The sequence below is a fragment of the Poecilia formosa genome, unplaced genomic scaffold, assembly GCF_000485575.1.
Source record: "Poecilia formosa unplaced genomic scaffold, Poecilia_formosa-5.1.2 Scaffold346, whole genome shotgun sequence".
Lineage (NCBI taxonomy): Eukaryota > Metazoa > Chordata > Actinopteri > Cyprinodontiformes > Poeciliidae > Poecilia > Poecilia formosa.
This window is the reverse complement of record NW_006800285.1, coordinates 446,897-473,922: the sequence shown is the minus strand read 5'-3', so window position 1 is coordinate 473,922 and position 27,026 is coordinate 446,897. Positions and strand designations below refer to the sequence as shown.

Here is a 27,026-nt window from a genome sequence, read left to right as displayed (position 1 = left end):
ACACACACACACACACACACACACACACACACACACACACACAAGCACAAAAAATAACGAGATGGTTCACACAGGTCAGATGTATCGTTTCTCACCCTAAAGTCTATTCCAACGGTGGCTATAAAGTTTCCTCCCAGAAACGCGCCGTCTTTGAAGCGCACCAAGACGCACGTCTTCCCCACCGCAGAGTCTCCGAGCAGCATCACCTAGAGACACCCGGCCAGCAGAGGAGAAGGGTCACAGGTCACATCTGGTCAGTGGAACGAATGTTACGACACGAGGTTCAAATTATTTAAACAGAATCTGCAGCAACTGCGAAAAAACTAAATTGCACAAGTTGGTTTATAATGTTTGGGAGCAGGCATGGGTCGGTCGCTGCGGTCAAATTATATCAGCGCCTTAACTAGAGATGTACCGATCAATAGACCAAAGTTTGAAATCAATAAATTTTTCCTTACACAGCTCTGAAAGGTTAAATGCTGAAAAATGTGTATGTTCTCCCCTAGCTATTAAAGAAATCCAAACAAAAATCTCACCATTTTCGGTGGAGATGCAATGACCAATCACTGAACATCCGTCAGCCATCAGCATGCACTTTGACGCAAGTTTAAGGAATAAAATCTGATAAAGCCCAGGAACCTGCACTGTGAGGCATTGTTGTTCCTTCTGTTACATTAAAGCTCTTTTAAAGAACATGCAGCAGCATTTAAATACAATAACCCCAGAAAAAAAAAAGATCTGAATCAGCAGGTTCAACCCAAAAGAAAAGCAAACATAGGGAAACCCTGATTCATGCAACTTTAATATTTATCAGAGCTTTACAAAACTTAAAAAATGGGCATCAAAGAGCATGCTGAGCTTGAAGTCTGAATGATGGGAGTTTGTTTTTTTTTGGTTGGTGTATTTAACAAGAAAATACATATTTTTTCATTAGTTAGCCTATTAGCTCAGCAAATTGGCAAGATTTCATCTGTGGTTAATTGATTGGTGCCAGGCAAAAATATCTGATTCAGTTAGGAATCAAGTAGACGTAGCAACTTTCTACAATATCCTCTTTCATTCCTTAAAGTTCTTAGAATAAAATAAATAGATTTTGGCCAGTGAGGCCATTGCAGAAAACTGGAAGTAAATATTACCCAGTAAAAGGCCTGATTGGTGCATATCTAGTTCTTAAAAGTTACGTTTCAGGAAAAAGTGTCAGAAAGTTGCACCAGCTGCCTATTGTCTGACTTTAAAGTCCTGCAGGATTTGAAGATGTTGCAGTTTGTGTTTAGGATTTCTTGCTGGAATCGAAACACTCAGAAAGATTTCACAGTTATCAGTTCATCAGTGAAAAGACAGCAAGCAATTAGTTTCAATTTTAGGTCATCTTTGGTCAGGAGAGCCGTCGGTGTCGCACTGAACGACCTCAGATCACAGATTCCAGCTCACAACCAGAGATTTAATTATGGAAACTATGAAAAACATCTACAGTCATGGAGTGCCAACTACTGGAGTGTTTTATGATGTAAAGTGACCAGCTGCATGTCCATTCATCAGTCAGCACCAGGCTACACGTGCAGATAGCTTGACTAATTAACCATTTTAAACAGGAATTTAAACAAGAATTTTAATGCCGACACTCCCCACAGCTCAACTAATGTCAACATCCGTGTTTAAATGTCTTTGTAGTAAACAACACAAACATTTGTATAGTTTACAATTATAAGATAATATCAGTCATGCAGCAATCAACGATTACGCTACATGAAAAGGCGGAGTGTATACTTGTGAAATATATCTCCGTATTTGAGCCACACAGGTTGAATAATGGGCAACAGATTTGCCTGTGTGCAGGTGACATATTGACATAAATATGTCTCATCTGAACAATTTCTTTTAGGTTCTGATTGTAAGGGCTTCCCTGTCCCTGCTGAGGAAAAAGCTTTCCACAGGATGATGCTGCCACCACTGAACTTCACTGGATAGGTGGTGTGTTCAGGGTGACGTCCACCACACACAGCATTCTGGTGTGGAGAAAATGATAACTTCCTTTAACATGTTTGCTGTGTCGATCTGAAAGGGGAATTCTTATGACTTTCTAGCAAGAATTACTTTGGTTATTATGCCTCTTTTGCATTGAGGTGAGCCGTGAAGTGCACAACTAGCTTCCTCAAAGTTACTGTGACATCTCTGGGTATACAACCATATATGTCCTAATACCAATTTGCACACGTCGGTGGTTTTAGCTCAGCACAAGTAGTTTCCAAACCAGAAATTCATGCGGTCAGCCTGAGCCGTATCCGCTTGGGCCAAACATGTTTGTTAGATCTATTCAACAACAAGATCTAACAAACATGTTAGTGAACTAGCTACTACAAAAGACGTTCATGCAGCCTCCCTTTGCTGATTTACATGTCAAATTTTAAATATAAGGTATCACAAATTTTGTTTTGCGCAATTATTACACGTGTTAGCCTAAATAAGAAATACATTTGTAAACCTGACCTGATTGAGAATTCTAGTACTCTTGGGCTCCCCCTGTCGGTTTGGAGGACAGCTGTTCAGTTTGTTTATGCCTTGCGCTGGCTTTGATTACTTCATAAAATCCCAAACAGTAAAAATAAGTACTTTTTAGACCATTTTTGCTTCTGTCTGAGAGTAAAAATTCAAATAAAAATAAAACAACACGTAAATGTTACAACGAATATGTTGTGCTATTTCAGCAGGGATAGGAATAAAGCTTTTTCAATACGTATTTTTAAATATTAAGCGTCATCGTGCATTGAGAATCGCACACCGACCCATGCCCACAAACTGTCAGCTTTCTAATAAATAATTAGAGAAAATGATCGTTGCCAACTCTGCATTTACAGCATGCATCGCTCTCTCTCTCTACCTCTCCAAAAACTAATCAACAATAATTGCAACAGCAGGACGAGCAATTATGCAATTATTTCAGTTACATTTGATTTAAATATTACACGTCAGATGAGAGATGCAAACGAGAGATCACCCACTTGTCTGCTCGAGTCTCCAAGCAAATATTCAGGAGAGAAGCAACAAGTACACCCTTGGTAAATATTTGAATCAGTACGATTTCCCAACCATCTGCTGGCTGACTTGGTGTTAACGAAGGCAATAATAACACAAGGGAAACCAATCAGCTGGTAGTTTAAGGTCCCCCGTACTAGTGCACATTCTCCTAATGCCCGTTTGTTGCGGCGTCTACACCCAGAAAAGAACATGCAGAAAAACGACACACTTAAAACGGAAATACACACCTTGAAGGCAACATCATAGTACTCGTTGATGGAGGCGCATCTCTCCAACACATATTTTGACGTGCCGTTTTTAGCCTGCTTGTCCGTCAACGACGTCTTTCGCGCGGACATGGCACTACCAAGGAGATCCGGAGCAGCAGCTTTTGTACCTCCAAGACGCGTCCGAGGAAGAGGAAGAGGCGCGCGGTGTCAAGAGAGCGATCAGTCCCGGGCTGCGCCGACCTCCAGCCCCTCTGCTCGCATAGTAATGTACAGTATACAGACACTTCCTGCAGGGGCGGCGAGATGGGAGAAAGGGAGAAGATCACACCTGAACAGTGTTTCGAAACACGGAGGCGCACGGTGGAAGAACTTGCGCGGCGGGCGAGCTGAGGCGGCGGCGGCGCGTCCGCATCCAGCAGTCAAGAGAGCGGTAATGACAAGCAGGCGGAAACATTGCTCTGCTTTGGCGAAGCGGCGCGGCGCGGCGCATCCTGGCGTGGGCAGATAATTAGAGCTGTGGCCACAGATGCGCTGAAGGACGTCGACAGGTTCGCTTATTTGCGCCGCGTCTCTCTCTCTTATTTATTTATTTATTTTTGTTATTGTTGACGCGGAGCTGAGGAGGAGAAAGGGATCAGACTCATCCGACCTGCTGCAGGTGGAAAGGTCACAGGGTCTCGCACCCACCAGAGGGGAGGCAGGAAGAGGAGGTGAGAGTTTAACATCTCAGAGCGCATATCTGACCCCACGGAGCATGCACAGACTGGACTAGAAAGTCTCATTCTGCCATCAAGGGATTCTCATCTAGTCTTCTACCTTTTTTTTTTTAGTTTTCTGGGTCACAGCAGGCAAATGACCGATTACCCCACCTCTTCATTTCATACATATCTAAAATGGTCTCACAGACTCAATTTCCTGATAAAGAAGCCCGTGAATGGATCTTTTTCTTGCAGTGTTTGTCTCCCCCTAGCGGCTCAATCACACATCCAGCTGTCCCTTTCTCCTTTTGTGTTAATGACACAGGAGCAGAGATCATTAAAGTTGCATAACTGGCATGTATATGAGCTCCTGGCTCCCCGCGTGATCTGAGCCGGCCCAAGGGATAAGCAGAATATGCGGCTGCTTAGGGGAATTGGGTGAAAAGAATCACTTGAAGGCGTAAAACGTTACAAAATAAGAGCTAAAGTTTCGTAGTCGAGTCAGGAAACTGGAGGCTGCTCTCCGCAGGAATCGCTGCTCCTTCTCCTGCCTCCGCACAACCAAACATTGACCTGTTCTCCTGATGAAGTCAGAACATTGATGAATGGGTACAGAGTTCAAGAGCATAGGGCTTTTGTCCATTTTAGTCTTAGTGCTTGATTGAGGTACAAACCCTGATCAGTCAGCCTCAGAGTCCTGGTGGTAGCGTACAGCTGTAGAAGTTCAAAAACGTATAAAAACTCTTCGCCAAACGGAGACTTAACGTGTTCAAAAACAAAGTTTAGTTAATTTTGTGCTGAAAACCAGTGCAGAGAAATCAGCAAAGATAAAGAGTTTACAAGTTGTCAAAAGCTCAACATTAATGTTACCATCAGAGCAGTAGCAGGGGGTCATAAACTGCCTTAAAAGGTGATTTAATGGAAGCAAATGAGGCACAATTAAAACAGGTCTGAGAACACAGCCTTGTGGAACTACTGGAAAAGTATTTTCATTTGATAAATGATAAATAAGAAACAAAACGATTGGGATCTGTATCAGATGTGCAGAGTAACCAAAGGCTGCATTTCAATTTCTGGACAAGAAAACGTCATTAGAGGCCCTGAGGAGAGCTGACAAGATCTTTAAAACATGTAGGAACCTGAACTAAGGTCACAGAGCAGTTAATTACAAAAAAAACATTTATGGTGCAGTAAAATTAAATATGATTTACATTGATAATAACTTCACCTCCTGACACTTGAAATATTGTTTCCTTTCAAATATTGCGTCCTTCCTTTGTAATTTCAACACCTGATATTGCAATGGGGATTATAATTCCATATGCAGATTTTTTTTTAATTTAAAAACAGAGAACTTTTTATACGTGTAATATTTTTTTTTTTTCTGTGAAAAAAAAAACAACTCAGAATTTCCACATTGGATGCCTCTGTTTTAAAAACAGGTAAAACGTCAAGAGAGTTACACAAGTTTGACATTGCATGCTAATGCACTTTCATTGAACATCCTGAAAAAATACGAGCAAAACACTTTATAGAATAAAAAGTTTTCTTCAACTTTAAGCAACAATAGCCTGTATAAAGGCAGTTGCCCAGGGCAGTACTCAAAGGGGGAGACGCCATTCATGCAAGCTGGAGAATAGATAGCAAAGATTGAGGCAGAAAAGGTCTGAAATGTTACAGATGAGAAATGTTCTGAAGCAGAGAAAAGCAGGAATCAGGCATGGATGAGGTTTTTTTGTTGTTGTTTGTTTTTTTGACTGTGCTGTGAATCAAAAATGACACCTGATGGCTTCACAATAAATACGATCAAACTCTTCTTCCCAGGCTCTGGCTCTAAATCCAACTGGATTAAACACATCAAAGTGTTTTAATTTCCCCCCTCCCGCCCATCTCTCTTTCTCTCCCAGTCATTTTTTTCCCCTCACAAACTTTGAGTCACGCACGCTCTTACTGTATATGCATAAACATATGCTAATATAAAATGGCAAACCAATTTCACAGCACCTCGCTGATTCTTTTCCCTTTTATTTGTGACGGTCACAGATTTTTCAGTGTCACAGCAGATTAATCGCTCCTTAAATAACCACCCCCCACCACACCACTACACCTCTGCGTCTCGGTGTCCCTCGCCCATCAGCTCCCACCTAAAAACTTGTCACAGAGCATAAAATCAGCCCCGTCTGGCACAACTTTGTTACACGTCTCCCGCAGCACGCTGCTCGGGCTCTGTGACATTCATTAGATGCGCTTTCTTGCCAGTAATTTAATCGCAGTGCTGAGATTGTTGACCGTAATAATTCTCCTCTAACGAACTGTTAAAGATCGTAATCAATGCAGTGAGAGAAAAAAAAAAGAGAAAAGAAAAAGAAAAAAGAAGTGGCATCCCACTCAAGAGAGCACCACTGATTCAGAGAGGATCTGCTCGGCCGTGCTGTTATGTCACGACTTAAGTGCAAACAGCCCAGCGGAGTGACATGTCCTTCTCACTGGGATGAAGTCAACAACATAACAGGACGGAGGAAAAACAGACAGTGGGAGTGGAGGGAGGTCGTGTGTGTGTGAGTGTTGACTTACTGTGAAGCCAATGCCCACAGTGGAGGTGAATGACTCCGAGATGAACTTGCCCTGGTCAAACTGAACCAGCAGAGAGGTCTTGCCCACGCCACTGTCTCCCACCAGGATGGTCTGCAGATTGAGTCACTCTCACACACAGACACACACACACACACAACAGGAGACGTCATGCTCTGCAGCCTCGTGCTGTGTTAATCGCCCGAGGCCGCAGCGCTGTGTGGGCATGCGGAGCGGGTTATTGTACGAGTTCATCATGTGTTGCTCAGCGCGCCGCGCGCCGCTGTCTGATGCTTTGTGACAGCTGGAGGTTGGCTCGGTGTCTTCAGCAGGGAAGGACGGCGTGGCCGCGAAGGCCGGACCTGCTTCTCAATGAGCTGGAAGGTCAGAAAGAGAAAAAAAAAAACTCCCAGAGGGGAACACAGAGAAGTTCTCCTTCTGCTCTATGCATGTTCATGATCTGTGCAAAAGTTTCAAAGTTTCTTCCAGACTTTCTGGGAAAATCATAGAAGTGGGTTAAAGCTATAACTCCTCATACTTTGTGAAGATTTTTTTAGAGTGTTTTCTTTTCTGTTTGGCTCCTAACAATGTTCAGAGGAATATATATATATTTTTTTATTGATTTGTAAAGCCAAATAACTCATTAGACTCCCGAACAGAGGGGAATATGTGTGGTTTTCTTTCCTTTTTTTTTGTTTTTTGCTTCTGTTCCAGGTAGATTTTATTTCTTTGATCTCAACGTGTTCAGTTTCATCCTTTTCAAACACACACACACACACACACACACGCGCGCGCACACACACACACACGACACAACATGCTGTCTTGATTTAGGTCAAGAATTAAGCAGAAAATGGTTGAAAAGCTACCAAGGTCCAAAGAAACTGTTCTTCGGTAATCTTATGAAAACTAAGCAAAATAAAAGTTAGAAGTTCAGGCTGCTAAAGTTACAATAGGACGGTTTAGTTTAAAGCAGGGACTCATAGAATGGCCTAGTCAAAGTGCAGATTAACCATCTGTAACGAGACTTCTGAGGCCTCTTGAGCTACTTTGCAATCGAGTCTGATGTGGTGAAAAAGACAAACAGCTGAAAACCACATGCAGCTGTATTTACAGCAAAGGAGGTTATAGGAGCACAGATTCAGGCCACTGAATACGAGTTTATAACACATTTTATCTTTCTATTTGGAACAAAATTATATATATATAAGTATATTAAAAAAGAAAACATTATGCTGGACATTCATTGTTGGCCTTTGATATTAATCTCCATCCAGCTCAGATTCAGGTCTGAAAGTTGCAGGTTTGATTCCAGGCTTCCTCCTCCCCATCGCTGCAAAGATGAAGATGACTTTTAAAAGTCTTAAAAACATATAAAGGTTTAGTCCATTTACTTCATGGATGAGTACTTTTGCGAGGCTCTGCATAAAAACACCTGTCCACTAATGAGCCACGTAAAGCTTTAAAATTTGTTAAATGTTACAGCTTATTAAATGTGGGGCTAATGAAAAACATATTTTTATTAGACTGAGCAATGAATCTTCTCTTCTTCCTCCACCACTTCCTCTGAAAGCCAGCCTCAAACACATTTAGCGGTCTGCAGATCTGAAAGCGTTGCTCCGGATGTGGGCATCAGCTGACCTTTTTATCTCTGGTTATTGCCTCTCTCGAGCCGGAGCACCAATAGAGCTACTTGGCAGCAGATGTTTACTTTTATTGTGGAAATTTATCACCTTACAGCCACAGTACTTTCTCTCTCTCTCTCTCTCTCTCTCTCTCTCTTTTTCACTCCACATGCAGTAAGCCAGAGTCTTCTCCTGCTTCTTATCTGCTGCCTACAAGAGCAAACGTACAGCAGAGAGTGACAGCATGCCGGGCTCTGCTGCTGGTAATACGCTCACTTTAATCATCCTCGTGCGTGTACGACATGTTGGCTTTTGATGTTCCATTAAAACGGACAAGTTGGTGAAGGTTGGAGCGGATCTAAATTTATTCGGTCCACGGGAGTCGCATTCATGCTCGTCTCTTCACTTGCACTTGAGCACAGAGCGAGTGGCCATTCATCAGATGAAGAAAGAGGCTGGGAAGATGCGTTTATCAGTGTAAACTAAAACTTTGCTAAGTGGACAACAACATCTCCACAAAGAGCTGACCGCACTCAAGTAAATAAAGAAATAACATGAGTACGGAGATAAAAAAACAAAAAAAAACAAAAAAAAACCACGCACACACCAGACAACTGGATAGTCAATACCATAAGATGACACAAAATGTCAACAAGCGTACGCACTGGCTCGCAAATGTCTGCACAGGAGACTTTGATACATAATTTCTAAACTTTTTCCACATAAACGCTGGCAGGAAGCAGTTGTAAACTCAAAGAGCGTATTAAATGTTTCAAAAGTATCTCATTTTGCAAAGATGTCAGTCAGGAGAAGGACAGAAACAAATCCATCATGATGTATAAACACAGCATGGCACAGTGAACCCAGTAAATTTAGTTTTATAGCTGAAAATAAGTAAACAATGTCAAAAATGTACATATGTAATCAGAAAGTGAATGCTTTTACAAAGTCCAAGTACATTTTTTTTAGATGTTTATTTGCAGTCTACATGTAGACGTCGTTTAGTCATGCTTGAAAAGCAAAACAGGAAGTGAAAAAAAAACCTCAAGACCTTTCAACTTTAACATATTTAATTGACGAGCAACACGACTGCCCGTTTTGTGGTGCAGAAAGGAAACGTGTAGGAGTATTCTTTGTGCCCCAGGAACCCCGATTACCGTTATTGTTTTCAGGAATACAAATTAAACTCACTTCTTCATGTGCAGCGGAGACGCTCTGTCACCGCTGCAGCCGCTTTGTGTTACAAGCAGCTCAGTCACAGAGAAGCTGCTGCTGAATGAGAGTGGGAAATTATGATTCATCCTGAACTACTGCCGTTGTTAAAAATGAAAAACGTACCTTTGTCTACAGCCACATGGAGAAATAGCCTTGTTGTCAGAATACAATCTGTGCAGCGTTAATTTACAGGACTTTGTCTGGGCCTTGTGATATATATATTTTTTTGTTTATCTGACGCCGTCTAGATCTAACCGTGGATAAAATATCCATGTGAAAGTCAGGAAGATTGCTCAGAGTGAATGTGTTCTGTGTTCTCTTTACGTCTGGACTAAACGGTAAGTAACTGGATGCTTGTATCCGGAGATACAAACCACGCATGTAAACATCTGCTACAGCCTGTGTATTCTAAACCATCTGTGTCCTTGGACTCCTTGTTCCGTCGGCCCTCCTTGGAAACGCAGGACTTCTCTTCCTGAATGGCTCGCCTGCCTCTGAGAGAAGTGGCTGCAGAGGCAGGCGGCTGATGACCGCGAACAGCAGGAGGAGGTACAGGCCGAACCCGTGCACAAAGGAGAGCAAACGATGCGAACCAGAGGAGAGGCTGATGAGTCAGAGCGAGGGGGATGTGCTGTGCTGGGTTTCAGAGGCCTGAGTGAAATCAGAGCATTGAAATTTCATCGCTCCTGCATTAAAGACTGATTCAGACATGCTAGCATTTTGATGAAGGGAGCAAAAAAATATAAAATATCCATCTACTTTTTGGTGATGTATACTAATGGTGAAAAAAGTGGATTAGATGTTAAATCCACCTTCTGTCTTGAAATATGGCCTCTATAAATAACTAGATATTTCATAAACCAGCCCCTACTTACATGAGTTACTGTTAAAGTTTCAGTGAACATCCCCTTTAAAATGTTGTATCATGTTTCATGTTGTGACAAAAAACCTCACAACATGATACTGCCACTACCACGTTTCACTAAATGTGATGTTATTTTTTTCGTGTCAAGTTTTTAGAAATGTTTTCTTGAGAAGGAAGGCGTCAAACTTCTCAATCCTGTCATACGGAGAATACTGAAAAATCACATCTTCCTGCAGCCTCCTGTCAAATATAAAATGCTTTGGATGCTTTTTTTTCATAATCTTCTCCTGACTGATACCTTTGTAGAAGGAAAAAAATGCGTGCACAAAAGTGTAATTACCTATTTTTATTTGCTTGAAATTCACAGTAGGAGTTTTGTGTATTTGATATTTTCCCTTTTCTCATGAAGCTAATTTCTCCCCGGCATTTTTAGAAAGCACCCAAAGCTACATTTGAATCAGCTGAGATCCAACTGGTTCAGCTGCCAGCAAAATAAAAATAAATAAAAAAAAACAAAAAAAAAACAAAGCCGGAGCCATCCGAGTGTGGCGCCTTTTGTTGTTTCTGACTGGGCAAAGTAACAAATACAAGCTGAAATTTAATCAGCGGAGCGGCAGGCGCTCCATCTCAGCTCGCCACAAAGTAATACTTGTTTCAACATCCAGTAATTACAATCTCAGATATCCTCTAATCCCGTTAGCTGCGTGCTGCCGCAGCGAAAGCCTCAATCTGTTTGATAGAAGCAAGCTTTAACCTGCCAGAGCAATCATTTCATAATCTGGACGTGTTATTGTGACAAAAGCAACAAAAACTCAGCAGAGAGAAGCTGAGCCTGTTTGCCGACATCGATGCTCTGTCATCTGTGAACATAAAGTGTGTGACTGGCTTAGAGTTAACCTGCTACTGGGTGAAATTGAAAGTGCTATTATTGGTTTATTAGCTCTTAGCTATAGATAAACCAATAATTTAATAACTAGAAGAAAAATAGCATAAAATCCTTAGCTTACCTTGTGTGTTAGCTCTTCATTACAGGGTGTCTGCATGTCCTCGAGGTCAATCAGATGATCCAGGCATGTCCATTGTCTCCTGCGTCTCCGTCTCACACAAATCAGATCTTTGCTCTGAAGCAGGTGAACTCAACCCAGAGACCTTCCACTCCTCACCACTTTTAAGTCGGGTTTGCAGCCCGTTGTCCCCAACACCTGGCCCTCCTTCTCCGCAGGTCTCCTTTTCCTCCCATGTGGTTCACATCCGGTGCACAGAGGGGAAAACTGCTGTGAACTGTGCACTTGAACCGGAAAACACTTCAAATATTTATATGGAGAAGCTCAGAAATGTTGCTTACAGTATTTATGAAGGAAGGAAGCTTCAGCACCCTGGAGGGTGTTTACATCATTTCTATAATCCAAAACTATTAATTCTTGACTTTTTTTTCCCCCATATTTTGTCACATTAAATTGTGACGTCTGTGGATTTCATCAAAATAGCTAGAGCACAACTGTGAAGATGAAGGAAAGTCATTCATTCATAGATGGCATGTGGGCTGTGTGACAGCGAGCTGATCACCACAAACACACCATGAAAGGCTGAGGGGACGTTTTCCCTTCAGTAGGGGCAGATAAGATGGATGAAGCAACATGCAGGGGAATCCAGGACCTACAGCAACTCTACATGCACAACCTGCTGAGATATAAAAGAATGGGTCAGGTGAACGCATATTCAGGAGTTAGATTGATCATCTGGCTAGTCTGCAAAGAGGAACGGGCAAAAATGACAGTCTCTATATGTGCAAAGCTGTTAGACATAAGTGTAATTGTAGAACAAAGTTAATTTTCAAAGTATGCTCTCAGGGAGACAAATTGAAATGCACGCCACACTTTTCAGATTATTTAGTTAAACAAAAAACTTTAAATTCACGAATCAAGAGAGCAACGGTGCATTAGCATCTGGTCACTGGTAGCATCAACTGCTTGAAGTCACAGAACGCAACGAAGGCATCTGCAAGCGACAGAAAAGTCCCATGAGAAAAAAAAGACTGACTAAATAGTCATGTGACTTGTGATTAACATATTTAAGGCCAGTATAAATATATATTTTTAATGAATTTAAGATATTTTAAGGCCTGAATTTTAGATAAGACCTTTTAAGGATGTGTGACATCCTTGCAGCATTTTGTCTGTTGGATAAAATCCTAATAAAATTACATTGCATCCCACGTTTTATCATTTTAAATTCACTGAGGATTCAGAAGGACTTAATATGTGCAAAAGTCTGCTCCTGGCAAGGACAACTCCCGTTCAAAGTGAGCCGTTTTAAAAAACACTTGGTTAAATCCAGACATGCTACAAGGTACAAACAAGTATAACAACAAAAGCTGGAATATCGTCATCTATTTATTGAGTTTTCGGTGAGACTGTCTGATCTTCTCCACAGCAGCGACGGGCTCCCGTTCCCTACAGATCGGAGCGACGGAGCCGAGGATGAGTCACTGTCCGGGCTGCTCCCGACTATCACAACAGCACGGACAGAAATCTCAACCTCCTCCCAAAACCCAGAGGAGCTGCTTCATGCGACACCGAACAGGTGGACTGTCGAATGCAACACAATTAAGAGAGCAGTTTTAACAGCTCAGGGAGCCGAGAGACGAACAGACAGCGTACAGCTTCCCTCTGACAGGATAGAAAAATAACATTAGCTAAGATCCATTAATCTGCTTATTCTCTCAATAAAACCGGGGCTTCACTGAAGCGACTATACTGTGCAAGCTAAACAAGGTCACTTAAAACAACGTACGTGTTGGCCGGTCGTTATTTCAGAACACAAAAGTACAAAAAGAACTAAAGTAAAGTAAAAACACTCATTTCTGCAAGCTATTCTGCAAACCTTTTTCCACATAAAGGCAGCTTAGATTCTTCCTGATCAAACTAAAACGATTAGCATAAAAAAATAATAAAATAAAAAAAATACAGTGGACTGTTTAAAATTTAAGGAGTAAAAATACGAAAATAAAACAGCATGAGAACAGATACGTAGGAAAAAAAAACACAGACCGGCATGACGGTACAGCATCTGCACAGGCAAACAGGAGGTATAACGATCTGTTGTTTCAATGCCTACCATACAATGTAAAAAAAATGACACTTTTAGTGGAAATATGTAACTTTAAGCCCGATTGCTTCAAAAAGACAGAATCTGAACATTTAACACTGAGGTCAGTGTGTTCAAAACTAATGGAAAAAATAAAAAATAGCTTTAAAGTTCCCTGATGGATGCAGAGACGTTGATTTTGCAAACAAGCTAACACGACATTTTGTTTCTTCCTCACAGCATAACAAAATTTAATAATGAATGTGGTTTTTAAAACTATTTTCATTATAGCGTTTAGCAGTAATGCTATATACGTTTAAAGTTTCGTCTTTGATGCTTAAAACGACTCCAGCTCGTGTCGATCTTTCAGCTCAGGTGACTGGGTTCAAATTTTCAGACTTATCTGAATGCAAAAACAAAACAAATAAACAAAAACCCTCAGAGCAATTTTGCAGCACAAAAACAATATAAAACTAACACACTGACTGAGATTTAAAAAAATGCTAGAGATATATATTTTTGACAAAAGTGCCTCACAAAAGTATTGGCACCGTTCAGTGTTTTTCACATTTTGTTGCAAAATTTAAAATCATTAGATTAGCATCAAGTTGAAGGAAGGCTTTCTTGTATCAATCTGATGCCACCAAACAAAATCAAATGCAATCAAATCATTTTATATAGGGGTATCAAAGTTAAAGAGGCTGAAAGCAACACATCTATAAACTATTTCATATTAGTTTCCTATAAAAAGAAATTGTTTTTGCAACCTGACAAAATGTAAAAGAAAAATATAAGGGGTGTAAATACTTTTGAAAGGAAACATTAAACAGCTATTTTCTCTAACATGTCCTTGTATTTAGTGATGTGTTGGTGCAAAAAAAAATATGTGACCCTGCACAGACGTATTAAAACATCCCGCCCTCGATTCCTCCCGCCATAACCAAGGGAACGCTGCGACGACAACATCCTGTAGTAAAGTGCACTTCATGCATCTCTCCTATGCTTCAAAATAAGCACATTATTAAGATCCAGAGGTTCTACTCTCCCTTGAAATGAAGGGGACAACCGAATGAGGACCCTTGCATTTCCACTGAGACAGTTGTGTGACTGAAAATGTGTGCGGCAGCTAAAATCATACCGAAACGTGGGGTTTCATGTATCCGTTTAGCAAAACATGATAAGTTTGTCTTTTCTTGTTTTTGCGTTTGCAGTCAATGTACAAATTTCCTGCAGTCCTCCCGTCGTTTCTGCCCGCGGTAGCAGCAGCTCCTCGGTGTGTGTGTGTGTGTGCAGACAATATCGGGTTCATTCAGGCTCTCCAGCAGTGTTTTGTGTGTTCAGTGTTTCTACTCGCGCTACCTGATCCGCCCGTCGCTTTTGACCGGGCCCAGTTCGGACTTTGGATCAGGGGAGAGGGAGCTCCAGGTAGTTTTGGTGCACAGCCCCACGGCCGAGCAGGAGGAGGTCTTGGCGGAGCAGAGGTCGCCTATCACCCAGAACGCCCCCACCAGGCTGTCTACCCAGGCGTCCAGGGGCCGGCCCACCAGCTGAGCGGCTCGCCGGGCCGCCTGCATGGCGGGCTCCTGAGGGGGCAGCTTCAGCACGGAGCTCAGCTGCTGGAAGCTCTGGTCCAGGTACAGGTTACCAGGAGGACCCGAATGGAGCCAGCTGTCCTCCTCTGGAACAGAAAAATAAATAAAACAAAAATTAGTCTGTAAAAAAAACCCCACCATTTTCTCAGAATATTGTTTTAATTCACTATTGTGAGATGTCATTTATTAGTGTTGTTAATATTGTTTTCTACATTCTACAGCACAGAAAAGGTCATCTAAAATATAGCAACATTTTATGTTTTGAAATGTCTCAGGCATACCTTAGTTTGAGCACAAAACATTAAAAAAAACAACATTTTCAATAACTTTGAACATACAAAGCAGAAGACAAATAATAAGTCACTGAGCCATTAGTGACTTATTATTCCATTTACCTGGAATGAATAAATATTCATTCCAGGTAAATGACCTTCCTACTCAAATTTTATATATTTTTATACACAAAATATGTCAAAAAAAAGTTCTTCCTATGTCTTATGGCTTTTATCAAAGAAATAAGTTAGATAATTCCAACAAACCTAAAACAAGAATTGTTTAGTCTGATTAAACTTTCAGACAATGAGAGGAGAAAAGTGTCCTTTTATAAGTTGTATGAAAATATCTGGTTTCAATTGTGAATAACATTTTCCATTTAGGCTTTTAATCAAGATTGCACTTTATTACAAAACTGCTCAGTTTGAATATCAAGCACTTTCAAGGACTTTATGCATAAATCAAGCACTTTCCAAACCTTGAAAACATCAGATTGAAATTCAAGGACTTCAAGCACGCAAACGAACCGGGAAAATAACGTGTTTTAGAAAATGATTCATAGCCCTTCAACTTTTTCCTCAATACTTCATTGAGTTTTGTTAGAGTTATTGTAACAGAGCAAACGTACCTCTGCGCAGCGGCTCTTTATTATTAAAAGTCAGCGGCATCACGAGGAATCGAACCTCCGCTACGCGCTTCCACTGTTTCAACACCCGCACCGTCCAGGCGCCGGGCCGTAGGGGATGCTGTAGAGGCGGTTTGTACTGCGTGTACTCTGCGTCCATCTCCACTGTGATGTCATAGGACGCTGCCACCACCTGCGCCGGGTCGATCCAGACGATGGTGGCCGTGAGGTTGGGCCCGCGGGCCCACTTCTGGACCGCCAGTGGCTCGTCTAATGGGCCGATGACGCCGCCGAAGTTACGGAAGATCCTTTCTTTGGGATCCCAGTCTGTCCCGATCTGTTACCGAGAAAAACCCGTCAGTTAAATGAGCATTTTTCTGGAATCTGGGTTTTTTTAGAGAACGTTTTGGTTTAAGTGTCATCAATGTTAAAAAGTTGCCGTGAAAACCTCCAGATTCTTGAGCCTCTCGAATTCTTTGAGGTTCGTCTCGAAGACGAGCGTCGCTTGAGGCATGGCCCACAGCTCCAGCGTCTCCTTGCGCTTCGACTCCACGCCGCGCACCTCCTGCCGAACGAGGTAGCCTTGGAAACGGTCATCGTAGAAGTACAAATGGACGGACAGAGGGTCGCCTGCTGGTTCAAACCTTCAAAAGAAGAAGCTCCTTGTAACAACATCCCGTTACCAGTCAGAGAATATTCAAAGAGGAAACAGGAAACGAACCTGCAGGCTTCTGTCTGGCTCTGAGAGGTCATCAGGCCCTTCAAGGTCAGGCGGAAGAAAGAGGTGTAAGCCGTGAGCGCCACGTCACTGAGGGAGCCGACGCCGTCCGGCTGCTCGAACACGCTCTCCCAGTACGCCTTGATGGCGACAGTTCCCGGGGCGTACTGGCCGTACAGGTGGGTGTCCAGGATGTCTATGGCCTCCTGGTTCACCGTCGACTCAAACTTTCGGGCGAAAAACGTCGGACGAGTCAATTGCTGTGGATTTAAAAAAAAAACAAAATAGTTTTAGGATTGAAATAAATCTAGCAGTCTGGATTTTATTTTGAGGGAATATGAATACTTTTGCAAGGCAGTGTAATCTCAGAAGGATGACACACTGCCCTCTTGTGGTGAACTCACCTGAATCCGAATGAGGTCTTGCGGTTTGAAGTCGTTGGGGGAGCAGCCGCACCAGTCCACGATGTGCTTGTACTGGCATTTACAGCCCAGCTTACGGTTCCAGTTGGTGATGCGCAGGTTGTTGTCCACCAGGGTGTCACACATGTGGCTGTTACCAAGCACTGTGTGGAAAAATGACTGAGAGAGAGAGGAAGAGAGGCAGACTTTTAAAAACTCATTTATTGAGCTTTAGTGATCCATATAAACGGTCAACTCAAATCAACACATTCATAGAGGAAAGTTCAGAATACATTCATAATCACAGAGATTTTGAAAAACATCCAGTTCATTCATTTTCATTCTTTTTTTCTAACATCACTCTTGCTTTAATTATATCCTGGAAAAGCTTTACACATTCACAATTCTGTTCATTGTTAATCTTATATTTTCTGCTCAATTAAAGTCCAAAGAAAAATTCAACAACCATTCTTTTTCTTCTTCTTGAGTGAAAGAGAAAGAAAGAAAGAGAAAAAAAGAGAAAACAAGAAAGAAAAGAGAAAGGCAAAAAACTGAAAAAAAGAGAGAGACAGAAAGAGACAAAAGAAAATGACAAAGAAAAAAGACATAGAAAGATCAACAAAATTTAGAAGAAATAAAAAAAAAGAGCGACAGAAAGATAAATACGAGTCAAATGGAAAGGGTGCATGAACTGGCTCCAAACACGAGGTCTGGATTACAGAAGGTCACAGCTGTACAGTAGTTCCTCTCATGCGGCGCCGCTGCTGCACGCTGTGCTGCGCAGCTTACAGTCCTCCATTATCTCTGCTGCTAGTCTGCTCTGACTTGGCAGGGAAGTGGAGCCTGAGACGGGCTCTTTCCTCACTCTCTTACCTCGGCGGGCAGCAGCGCGTAGGTGTAGAACTGCTTCAGACCCAACACCAGCTGGTCCCGGGAGCCGACCACATAGTCCACGAAGCGGCGGGTCAGCGCGAACCAGTCGGAGCCGCCGGAGACCTCCAGGCCCTCTGGGATGCTGCGCTCGCCGAGACGCCACATGTGGTTGTCGCACTCGTGGAAAAGTCGGTCGAGGCCCTGCTTCTTGATGAACCTGGAGGACAGAGCACAGACCAAAGCATTGTTGGGAGTTCTGGTTGGGGTCTACCTTTAAGACGAGCGCGCTCACCTTGCATTCTCTCTCCCATGCGACTTGAGGAAGTTCTTGTCTCGGTGCATCGACAGAAACATCACCAGTTCATCGTTGGTCCTACAGGAGTTCGATATGGTGAGAAAAAAAAAAAAAACAGCAGATAGGAGACTTTGATGAATACAAAGGAGCTGAGTAATAAACTACTTTGGAAAAGATTTAGGGCCAGTAAGTGAAGCTCTCTGGGGACAGTCCAGGTGGACAATCAACTGCTTTGATTGGGACTCCCTTAAAGCAGTCGGCTGCCCCCAAAACCCCAGCTGGAGGCTGTTTACCGTCGGTTCTGTGACTAAGTGACCAGAACGGTTTATTAACCACGATGCTGCAAAACAGATTAATGTTTCCATCAGCAGAAATGCTACGGCTGCCACTTTCTAAAGCTGCTGGGGTCAGTTAAGAGACCAAAACACGAATAGGCCCTTAAAATGAAGTCATTACTGCAGAACTGGGCATAAACTACTTTGGAAAAGATTTTCCAAAGTAGTTACAGATAAAGGTGTTTTTAAAAATTGCTAATGTTAATTCTGCTGATTTTTCCCTGTGACTTGGAGTTCAGAGTGATGCTTCATTTCAAACACAGTTCAAAGAGTGAAATCCACAAATAGATTCACAGAGTGATGCTTTATATTAAGTGTTTATTTGACTAAAATAAACACTTAACTAAACTCCAAAGTTTAGTTTCTCAAAAAAAATTATAACATGACATAAAAGATCAATTAAAAAACTATTTTTAATAGAGAAATATTATGGTATGGATGACAAAAATCACAGGGGAGATCACTGACTTGACAGTGGACTCTAATTAACACCGTCTGCAATTAAGCCCGTCACAATAAGCAATTAATGAATCAATTAATCCCATATTAAATTAAAACGAGCTTGACAATTTACATCTTGATTATTTTTTGATTAAAAAAAATTGTGCTTACAAAGAAATCATAATCCATTTTATTTATGGTTCTGGCTTTTGTGTTTGATTTTAGATATTTAAAACGTCTTCTAGTTTTACGTGTTCTTTACAAAATTGAAGCTTATTACTCTTTGAGAGAGTAAACTTGCATTATTAGGGCATTATCAATATATTACTTGAAAATGGCCTAATAATAACAATAGAAAGGTTTGTTTTTGTGACAGACCTTTCTACAATTAGGTATGCTACAAAAGGTCAGTGCTATAGAAGTTGGCTTCTCACAGATTTATCCAAGCATATTCATAGAAAGTTTAGTGGAAGGAAACGGTGTGCTAAAAAGCATCATAATTGTAATAGTTTGGAGAAATTATTGCTACTTTTCAGTTTTAAATAAAAGCAGTTTGGCTATATTATTTGTGTTTTGAAAACCATAATACAGAGACACCATTGTCAATCTTAGACCAGCCACTTTCTACAAACATCCATCACTTTATTCTACATTGTTTTGCTCCGTTTCTGTTCACGTAGCTAACCTGGTCGGGAAGTCTGTGGCGCTGAGGTTGATGAAAAAGTCCCATTTCCACTCCTGCATGGTGAGCAGGTCCTGCATGCTCCGCAGGTAGGCTTTCAGGAGGCTGGCCCCTCCCCAGATGGTGACCATCCGCCAGGGAGTGGCGCGCACGTTGGGGTACTGCTCAGCTATCTGCAGCACCTCTCGATGCATGTAGCCGGACCGCTGCAGGAAACGGAGCAGATCAGACGACGTTGGCTCAGCTTCAAAGAGTTTCATCACAAAATATAAAACAAAACAAAACAAAAAAAAAACAAACAAACAAAAAAACAAACAAACGCTGAATGCTGCTTTCTACCGTGACTCATCAAAATAATGACAAAAGGGAAATGAAAACGGTTGTTTATCATCTAAAAGGAAATGCTGAACTTAAGAGTGAGCGTGCTTTGACCAGCTAAAATTGTGGACTCCAAATAGGAGGAAATAAAAGCTCTTATTTAGTCCTTGGGGATCAATTAGATTTATTATAAACAGCTTGTTTTTTTTGTTGTTGTTTTTTAAAGGGTTACTCAAGGTTGTGAAGCGATAAATGGGCAGTTCAAGGGAAACAGACACCTTAAAATAGATTGTCCAGGGACATAAAGTCCAATTTTGTTAAGAGAAGAACAAATGGCGTGTAATGAATCTGCTCTGAGAAACCGATCGAGGTCAGCAGAAGTAGGCAAGAACTTTAACGGGATTTGACAAGATTAAGCAGCTTCCTGCCTGGTGTTTAGAAATGAGGCCAAATGAAAGAAAAAGGCGAAAGGAGCAGCCTAAACTCGCAGCCTTCAGCTGCAGACTTAGCGGCTGGGTGATGAAGCACAGAGCTGGAGGTTCGCATATAACCCGAACTGTTCAGCTCAAGCAGGCGTTTCCACAGAGACAAACGGTCTCTCTCTGTGAAAACCGGCCGCCGTCTGTTGGCAGCAGAACAGAGGAAGTGACCAGGTGTCCGGCTGCAACAGGAGTCCTGCTTTCGGGAACCGAACCTGCTCTCTGCTCAACAGATTCGCCATCTGCTTTCCTTTCGAACACAACAGCAAGTTTTCTAGCAAAAAACGGATTCCTGAAGAATAACCGTGACATCCCCGACTGACCCGGTTTTACTGCAGCGAGAGGAGAGCAGGGTAAAGGCAACCTCTGGGACAGAGGGAGAGTTGGTCATTTTAAGTTCACAGTAAGAAAAACAATCCCAACTGTGTTAATGTAACCAGGAAGAAGGAGCTAGTTCAGGTGTGTGCAAACTTTTTGCCTTGAGGGATAAAATTGTTAATATGAAACTCACAAAAATCTTTTTTCTTTTTCTTTTGAAGTCTACAAATACATTTCTTGATACTTTTTTTATTGTATTTGCTCAATAATAAACTAAATACGCAAGATTTCTTTTAATCAAACAAAACATATTTTTGTACAAGAAAGATCTGTAAATCATTGCATTGAGAGAGTTTTTAACTGTTAATAATAAACCGACACACTGTTCCTTGATTTTCTGGCTTAAGATTAACGCAGAAGTCTGGTTAATAAATTTGTAATTAGTTTTGCTGTTCTAGCAGGCAGATTTGTTTCACACCGGCTTTGTGGTCAGGGGTCCGTTAGGGCCCAAGGCCTTTTCTCTGGGTCGAGAGGTCCAGGGTTCAAATCCCGGACGAGCCCCCAATTTGCTATGGTCTGGCTCTAGAATCATAACAAATAAAGGGAAGCAACGCAAGGGATAACTTAAAATTAAGATTTAACAAAAATCATGACGGGCTGGAAAAAAATCAGGCAAGGAGAGGGAGAAAAGGGAAAGAACGGGCGAGGTGAGTGAGAGACAGTGGTGCATCTCAAGCTGTTCTGGAGACACTGGCCAGCTGCCTCCATTTCCAATCAGCACTAATTAGGAGCTCTGAAACAAAGATGTTAGTGAGACCCAGAGAAAAGAAAAGGCCTTGGGCCGTAACAGGTTGCACAAAATCATTCAGAGGGCCACAAATGGCCCCCGGGCCGCACTTTGGACACCCCTGACCTACATAGAACAGTGTGGTGGTTCATCTACTGGCTGTACCTTGTCTACATGGATGTAGTAGTAATGATCTCGGTGGTATATGGCCTTGATGAGCCGCCTGAGCTGCCGTACGGCTCGGCCGTGGACCATCAGCACGAACGCCACCCTGACCGGGTTCTCCACCTTGGACAAGCTGAACTCCACGTCGCCTGCAGCCTGGACCGGCTGGGACACACCTGGCCACAGAATCCAGGTGCAGGTTAGAAAAAGATGATCATACACTATAAACAATCTAATAAAGTAAAGTAGGGCTGAAATGATTAATCAAATTAATCATGGTGAATCGATTATTGAAATAATCCTCAACTCATTCAGTAACTGATTAATCATGAACTGAAGTATGCGGACTCAAAAAAAAACGACAATGGCTGAAAGAACAACACCCTCAGAACTGTAATCACATCAAAATTGAACAAAACATAAATACATTTTGCATTTAAGACAAAAAAAAAACTTTCGTCTGTAAATATGTTCAACTTAAAACCTAAAATACAGCTTGGAGCTCACCGAGTTGGCGGCAGAACTGGGGCAGCGCTTCCGGCATGAGCTGCCCCGCCTGATGTTGGCACACAATGTTGGCTATCTCCTGCCGGCACTGCTGCGACCCAGCGCGGTGCAGAGCCGACAGCGCGTCCTTGCCCACGATGTCGCATTTAGGCATAAAGTCACCGTTGGGCGCCTGGTGCGCGCCATCCACGCTTCCGGGCTCCCCGGGGATCCCGGCGGCTTGCAGCTTTGACGCGCCGTCCAGGCTGAAGTTGCGGCGGCTGCTAGACAGATCGTGAGAGACCGCGCCGTCCACCCCGGCCGTCATCCCCCTCTCCTGGGGGGTTCTCTGTCTGACGCCAGGCTTCGCCGCTCGCCGGTTGCCGCCTTTCCTCTGCGGGAGGGCTGCCGTTCCCCTCTGCCTCTCAAACCTGGTGCTCCATTTGCCCCTGTTCTGCCCGGACAAAGAATTTGCTTTGTCTCTCTTGGAGTCCTGGCTGTTGGGGTCGGGCAGCTTGGACCGTCTTGTTTTTCCCTGAAAAATGAGACCCGGAAAAAAAAGAAAAAAAAACAAGACACATTTGTAGAGGCTGAAGAGGCTGATTCATACTCTGACTGACATAAGGTAAACAAAGATGGCCACTCAGGCATCAGCAGAAAGCCCTAGAGGCGATGATGTGTTTACTTGGTTCTTATTTTTGGGGTTTTTGTCTTCCCATTTCTCTCATCTGGGTTATTTTTAGCAGCGCCTCTGTGTTTTTGTGGAATTAATCTGACGAACCGGAGAGTCACAAACAATCCAGTGATTCACCATGCAGGCCGCAACAAACCCCACTTGCCTCTTTTTGGCAGGCAAACTCCACACTCGTGAAATTTGGGTCAGGTGTGTGCAACATTAAAATCCAAACAGATTGTGTATGTGTGTGTTTGTGTGTGGATTATTTTGGTACTGCAGTGACTGGAGCGAAGGAGCTGTGTATTTTATTCAGACATAAACTGCTAAAGCGCCATAATGAGAGTTACTGCATGTTGGTACCAAAGAGGGGAACCAATTAGGACTTGGACTGAAGTTCATTTTCCACTGTACTGTGCAAGACTTAAGGTAGAAATAAAAAGAATCAGGAGCACAAACCACACTTTAACAAAATCCTTTGAGAGGACAAGAAAGAGAAAACTGAATCAAACCCGTTTTAAATCCTCCAGCCAAACAGCATCACAGCTTTGGCACGCTGCAACGGCTTTTTAAAAATATGCACATAAAAAAAAAAAAAAAGTAGTGAGTAGGCAGAAAGCTTTCAGACGCTTCAAATCAATATGGTAGAACGAAGGCTCGCTTGCCTCCCACCGCTGGCATGCAGACTGCAGGGGGATGCTGGAAAACGGAGGCAGGCCAGCGGCAGGCCGGCGGCTCTGTGGTCGGATCGGGAGCCAGATGATCCCCGGCCAACAGGAAAGCAGCTGCCAGCCGATGCAGGACAGTCAGCTGCTGCCGGCCAACAGCGGCCACTGGATCATCAGCGAGGTGTCGCAGGGCGGATCCAAACATTCACAACATACCTCAACTGTTTTATACAACGACGAGTTTGTGCAGTTTCTCACAGGAATGTTGTTGAAAGTTTTTGTTCATCGTACTAGGGTCCGTCACGATACATTTTCAGAAGTTACTGTGGTAAACGATAATAGTATTATTTTACGAGACCATTTTTAACCAATATAATGCAATATTATATTATATTTGCATATAATGCAAATATGCCCAATTAAAGATCAATAAACTCTCATTTCTGACAAGAGTTTTACACTGGACCTTTTTAATTAAATATTCAAAATATATAACCAAACCAACAAATAAAACTCAGTTGAGACCAATGCACCAGATTGAAGTCCTTCATCCAGTCTTTGGTAAAAAGAGCGAGAAGAGAGAAAAACTGCAACAAACGTCAATACTTCTGTTGGGATTTTATGTGACAGAGCAGCGAAAACGATACATGGTTTCCATTTTCTCTCAGGAGAAATCAGAAAAGTATGCCGTGCCCGATTTAATTTCAACCAATAAATCAGTGAATAATATATCAGTGACTAGACACAGGTGTCCACTAATTAGGTAACTTCAAATGGATAACCGAGTAGAGGGGTGGAGGTAGAACCGTTTTCTTGAATGTCAATAAGATAAATAGAAACTTGCAGCTTCAACGTGACAAAATCTGAGTTATTGCTTAGAATGGTGGCTTAGCATATTCAGCATTCTTCAATCCCAGCAAAAATTTTATTCTGATTAATTTCCAAGTGCAAATTGCAGCTAAACGTTGACAATTTGCTATGACCCTGATTTCTGCTTTTAGAAGCAGCTCATAATAATCTGGATTTGATTTTTGCAGAAGTTTCTTCTTCTTTTTCTTTTTCTTTTTTTTAGCCACAAGAGAAAATCTCGTACATCCAGCACGCATGACCCGCTGGCTGAAGTTTCAATTATCCTTATCAACTGGCTTTCACGGCTTTTAATTAAAAAAAAAAGATCATTGTTTCGGGGGAAAGAAAAAAACAAAAAAAACAACGCATGGACTGAGAAGCAGCCGAGGCAGAGACTTGATTTCCCAATTAAAAGTGGAGCGAGACCGAATCAGTGTCACCATCTGCTGGAGCGGGACTCGACAACGAAGGAGGAGGGGGAGGGGAGGGATGAGGATGAGGAGGCGGAGGAAGACTCTGTGGTTTTCATCTGTCCCTTCTCTCTCGAGCAACAAAGGGGTTTAATGAAATGCATGTGACTGAGTGTGTTTGCTCAGGGCTGATGGTCTTTTAGCGTTCTGCATCAGGCGCGTGCAGACTTGGTGCTGACATCTGCATAGCTGTCTGCCAACACAGTGGAATACATGGCTGACCTCCGCACTAAGGAGAGCGCTCTCTGCCTCCAGCTAGGGCTTACAGGGGGTTATGGAAAACTGATTCACCCTTCCTTTTAGTCAGTAAGACAAACGGCGAGTCGTTTGGAGGCGTTTCATTGTTCAAGATGCTAAATTTTATCCTGACTAAATGGAGAGGAGCCAAGGCTTCGGCCAATTGAGCCTTGAGCTCTCCGATGGGCTTAGGGGTTTAAACGGAAATGATCTGCAGCACTAATCTCCTCTGAAGACCTGGGAAGTCGGTTGTCTACCTTGATCTGAGGCAAAGGTCACGCAACCCTGCAAACCCTCAAAGCTCCGCCCACAAATCTACCCTCCACACTTGGGGGCGTGGGGGGGAATAATGCACCTTCCACACTTTTCAGGTCATCACATGCTCAGGTTTCAACGTGGTGAAGCACTCCAGCTTTTTTTTTTCTTTTTGTTTTTTTGTACAGGCTGAGCCACTTCTCAACTTCTGCTGGTATCCAGGTCATGTTCTTTATAAACAAATCAAGCAGCATATGAACATATATGAACTTCCAGGGTCACAGCTCCAAGGTTATTAATTCATTTTCAGACAATTTGAAAATGATATGGAGAAAGGTGAATTTAATGCTTGGATCAGTGACTGCCTGTGAGACTGAAGGACTGTGTGTCTAACCAAGTGGTCAGCAGCGTAGGAGCACCACAGGGCGCTGTACTCTGACCATTACTTTTCACTCTGTACACTTCAGACTTCCAGCGCAAGTCGAACTTCTGTCATCTACAGAAATACTCTTGAGACCAAGGTGTATCATTGATAGTCCAGAAGCAGAGCTGAGAGAGCCGGTGGATCACTTTGTGGCGTGAAAACAATCATCTCATCTCAAATGTAAACAAAACAAAGGAGGTGATTGTAGATTTCAGGAGAAACTGGGTTAAAACAAACCCTATTTCCATTATGAGGGAAGAAGTGGAGGTGGACGAGGAATATAGACACATCAGTGTTTGTCTAGACAACAGACTGGACTGGAGACGCAACAGCAAAGTGGTCTATAAGAAAGGATAGAGCAGACTTTGATTCTTGAGGAAGCTAAGATCCTTCAAGGTGTGCTGCAGATCTTCTATAAGTCTTTTGCTGACAGTGCCATCATCTGTTGGGGTAACAGCATCAGAACCAAACTCTAAACAATCAATCTGTTCCAGGAACCACTGTGGAGAACTAGGAGATGATGGTGCCAAGAACAAGTTTGTATTAAAAAAAGAAAAAAGAAAAAGAAAAAGTTACAACAATAACTTTGTGTCTTCAGTTTCGATTTTAGGTTTTTCTTTTTCCAGAATTTTTCAAACCTGGAAAATATTATAATCAATATTCCATATTTTCCCTGCCTGGACATGAACTCCGGCTATAAACAGAGCCTCGGATTGATAGTTTACTTCCTATGAAGGGTCTAAATTAAGTACTCGGACTTACGCAGACTAACTGAATTACTTAATAAACGACTTCTCTATTAGATGTTTTTCTGTTTCCTGTGTTTGCTTTCCATTTTCTCTACTTGAAGGAGCCAGATGAAACAGTATGACAACAAGCAGCACACAGCCCACTGTTGCTTCTGAAACAACTTCGTTTTCATTCAGCTTTCCACAGCGAGAACCAAAAACGTACAGTTAAAACAAGAAGAACACTCTACTTCTCTCTTATTTCTCGTGGGCGTTTGTGATAAATGACAACAGAGGCAAGGCTGGTCCAGCAATAGTAACATGTTTCTGCTAAGAGCTAACATAAGCTACCGTTACAGTATAATAACTCACAGTGAGCTGAGCTAAACGCCAACGGCTAATCCAAACAAAATCAGAGCCATGTCTATAAAATACTCAGTGGGACTGTTTCTCACCTCTGGTGGGCCTTCTTCCAAGCTCCTAAGACTCCAAACCACAAGTCCCTGGATCAGCAGGATCATTAAAGCAGCGGAAATCACTAGTTTATACCGTCGAAGCAGCTTTTGGACTCGTACGCTGGCCACCATTTTTCCAGCACGGCACGTTCTGAGCAGAGCGTCCACGCGGG

General features: G+C 42.4%; 2 protein-coding genes and 1 long non-coding RNA gene across 3 annotated transcripts in view; 1 reads left to right on the top strand and 2 right to left on the bottom strand.

The window, feature by feature from the left end:
- LOC103153329 (ras-related protein Rab-37) overlaps positions 1-4,076 on the bottom strand; it is an 18,576-nt gene extending 14,500 nt beyond the window's left edge. Inside the window, exons 1-2 of the mRNA XM_007574210.2 lie at positions 3,264-4,076; positions 96-206 (exon numbers count right to left, since the gene is read on the bottom strand). Of these exons, the coding sequence (XP_007574272.1) occupies positions 96-206; positions 3,264-3,374 (222 nt within the window). The 5' untranslated portion in view covers positions 3,375-4,076. The remainder of the gene's footprint in view (positions 1-95; positions 207-3,263) is intronic.
- Positions 1-21,593, top strand: part of LOC107833221 (uncharacterized) — a 22,459-nt gene extending 866 nt beyond the window's left edge. The window contains exons 2-4 of the long non-coding RNA XR_001658937.1: positions 12,231-12,234; positions 20,786-20,797; positions 21,369-21,593. This is a non-coding gene — a long non-coding RNA (uncharacterized LOC107833221). The remainder of the gene's footprint in view (positions 1-12,230; positions 12,235-20,785; positions 20,798-21,368) is intronic.
- xylt2 (xylosyltransferase II) lies at positions 12,595-27,026 on the bottom strand. The gene is made up of 11 exons (XM_007574209.2): positions 26,854-27,026; positions 22,116-22,629; positions 21,609-21,784; positions 19,545-19,747; positions 18,081-18,161; positions 17,789-18,005; positions 16,919-17,095; positions 16,518-16,774; positions 16,245-16,440; positions 15,800-16,133; positions 12,595-14,984 (listed from the first exon to the last, which is right to left on the bottom strand). Exons 1-11 carry the CDS (start codon positions 26,983-26,985, stop codon positions 14,662-14,664), a joined length of 2,610 nt encoding a protein of 869 aa, XP_007574271.1. The 5' UTR covers positions 26,986-27,026; the 3' UTR covers positions 12,595-14,661.

Coding starts and splice junctions, on each gene's coding strand:
- xylt2 (XM_007574209.2), bottom strand. CDS start 26,985: ATGGTGGCCAGCGTACGAGTCCAAAAGCTGCTTCGACGGTATAAACTA. Junction 18,162..19,544: donor GCCACAGACTTCCCGACCAG/GTTAGCTACGTG, acceptor GAACTCCTGTAG/GACCAACGATGAACTGGTGA. Junction 16,134..16,244: donor AGAGGCTCAAGAATCTGGAG/GTTTTCACGGCA, acceptor TCTCGGTAACAG/ATCGGGACAGACTGGGATCC.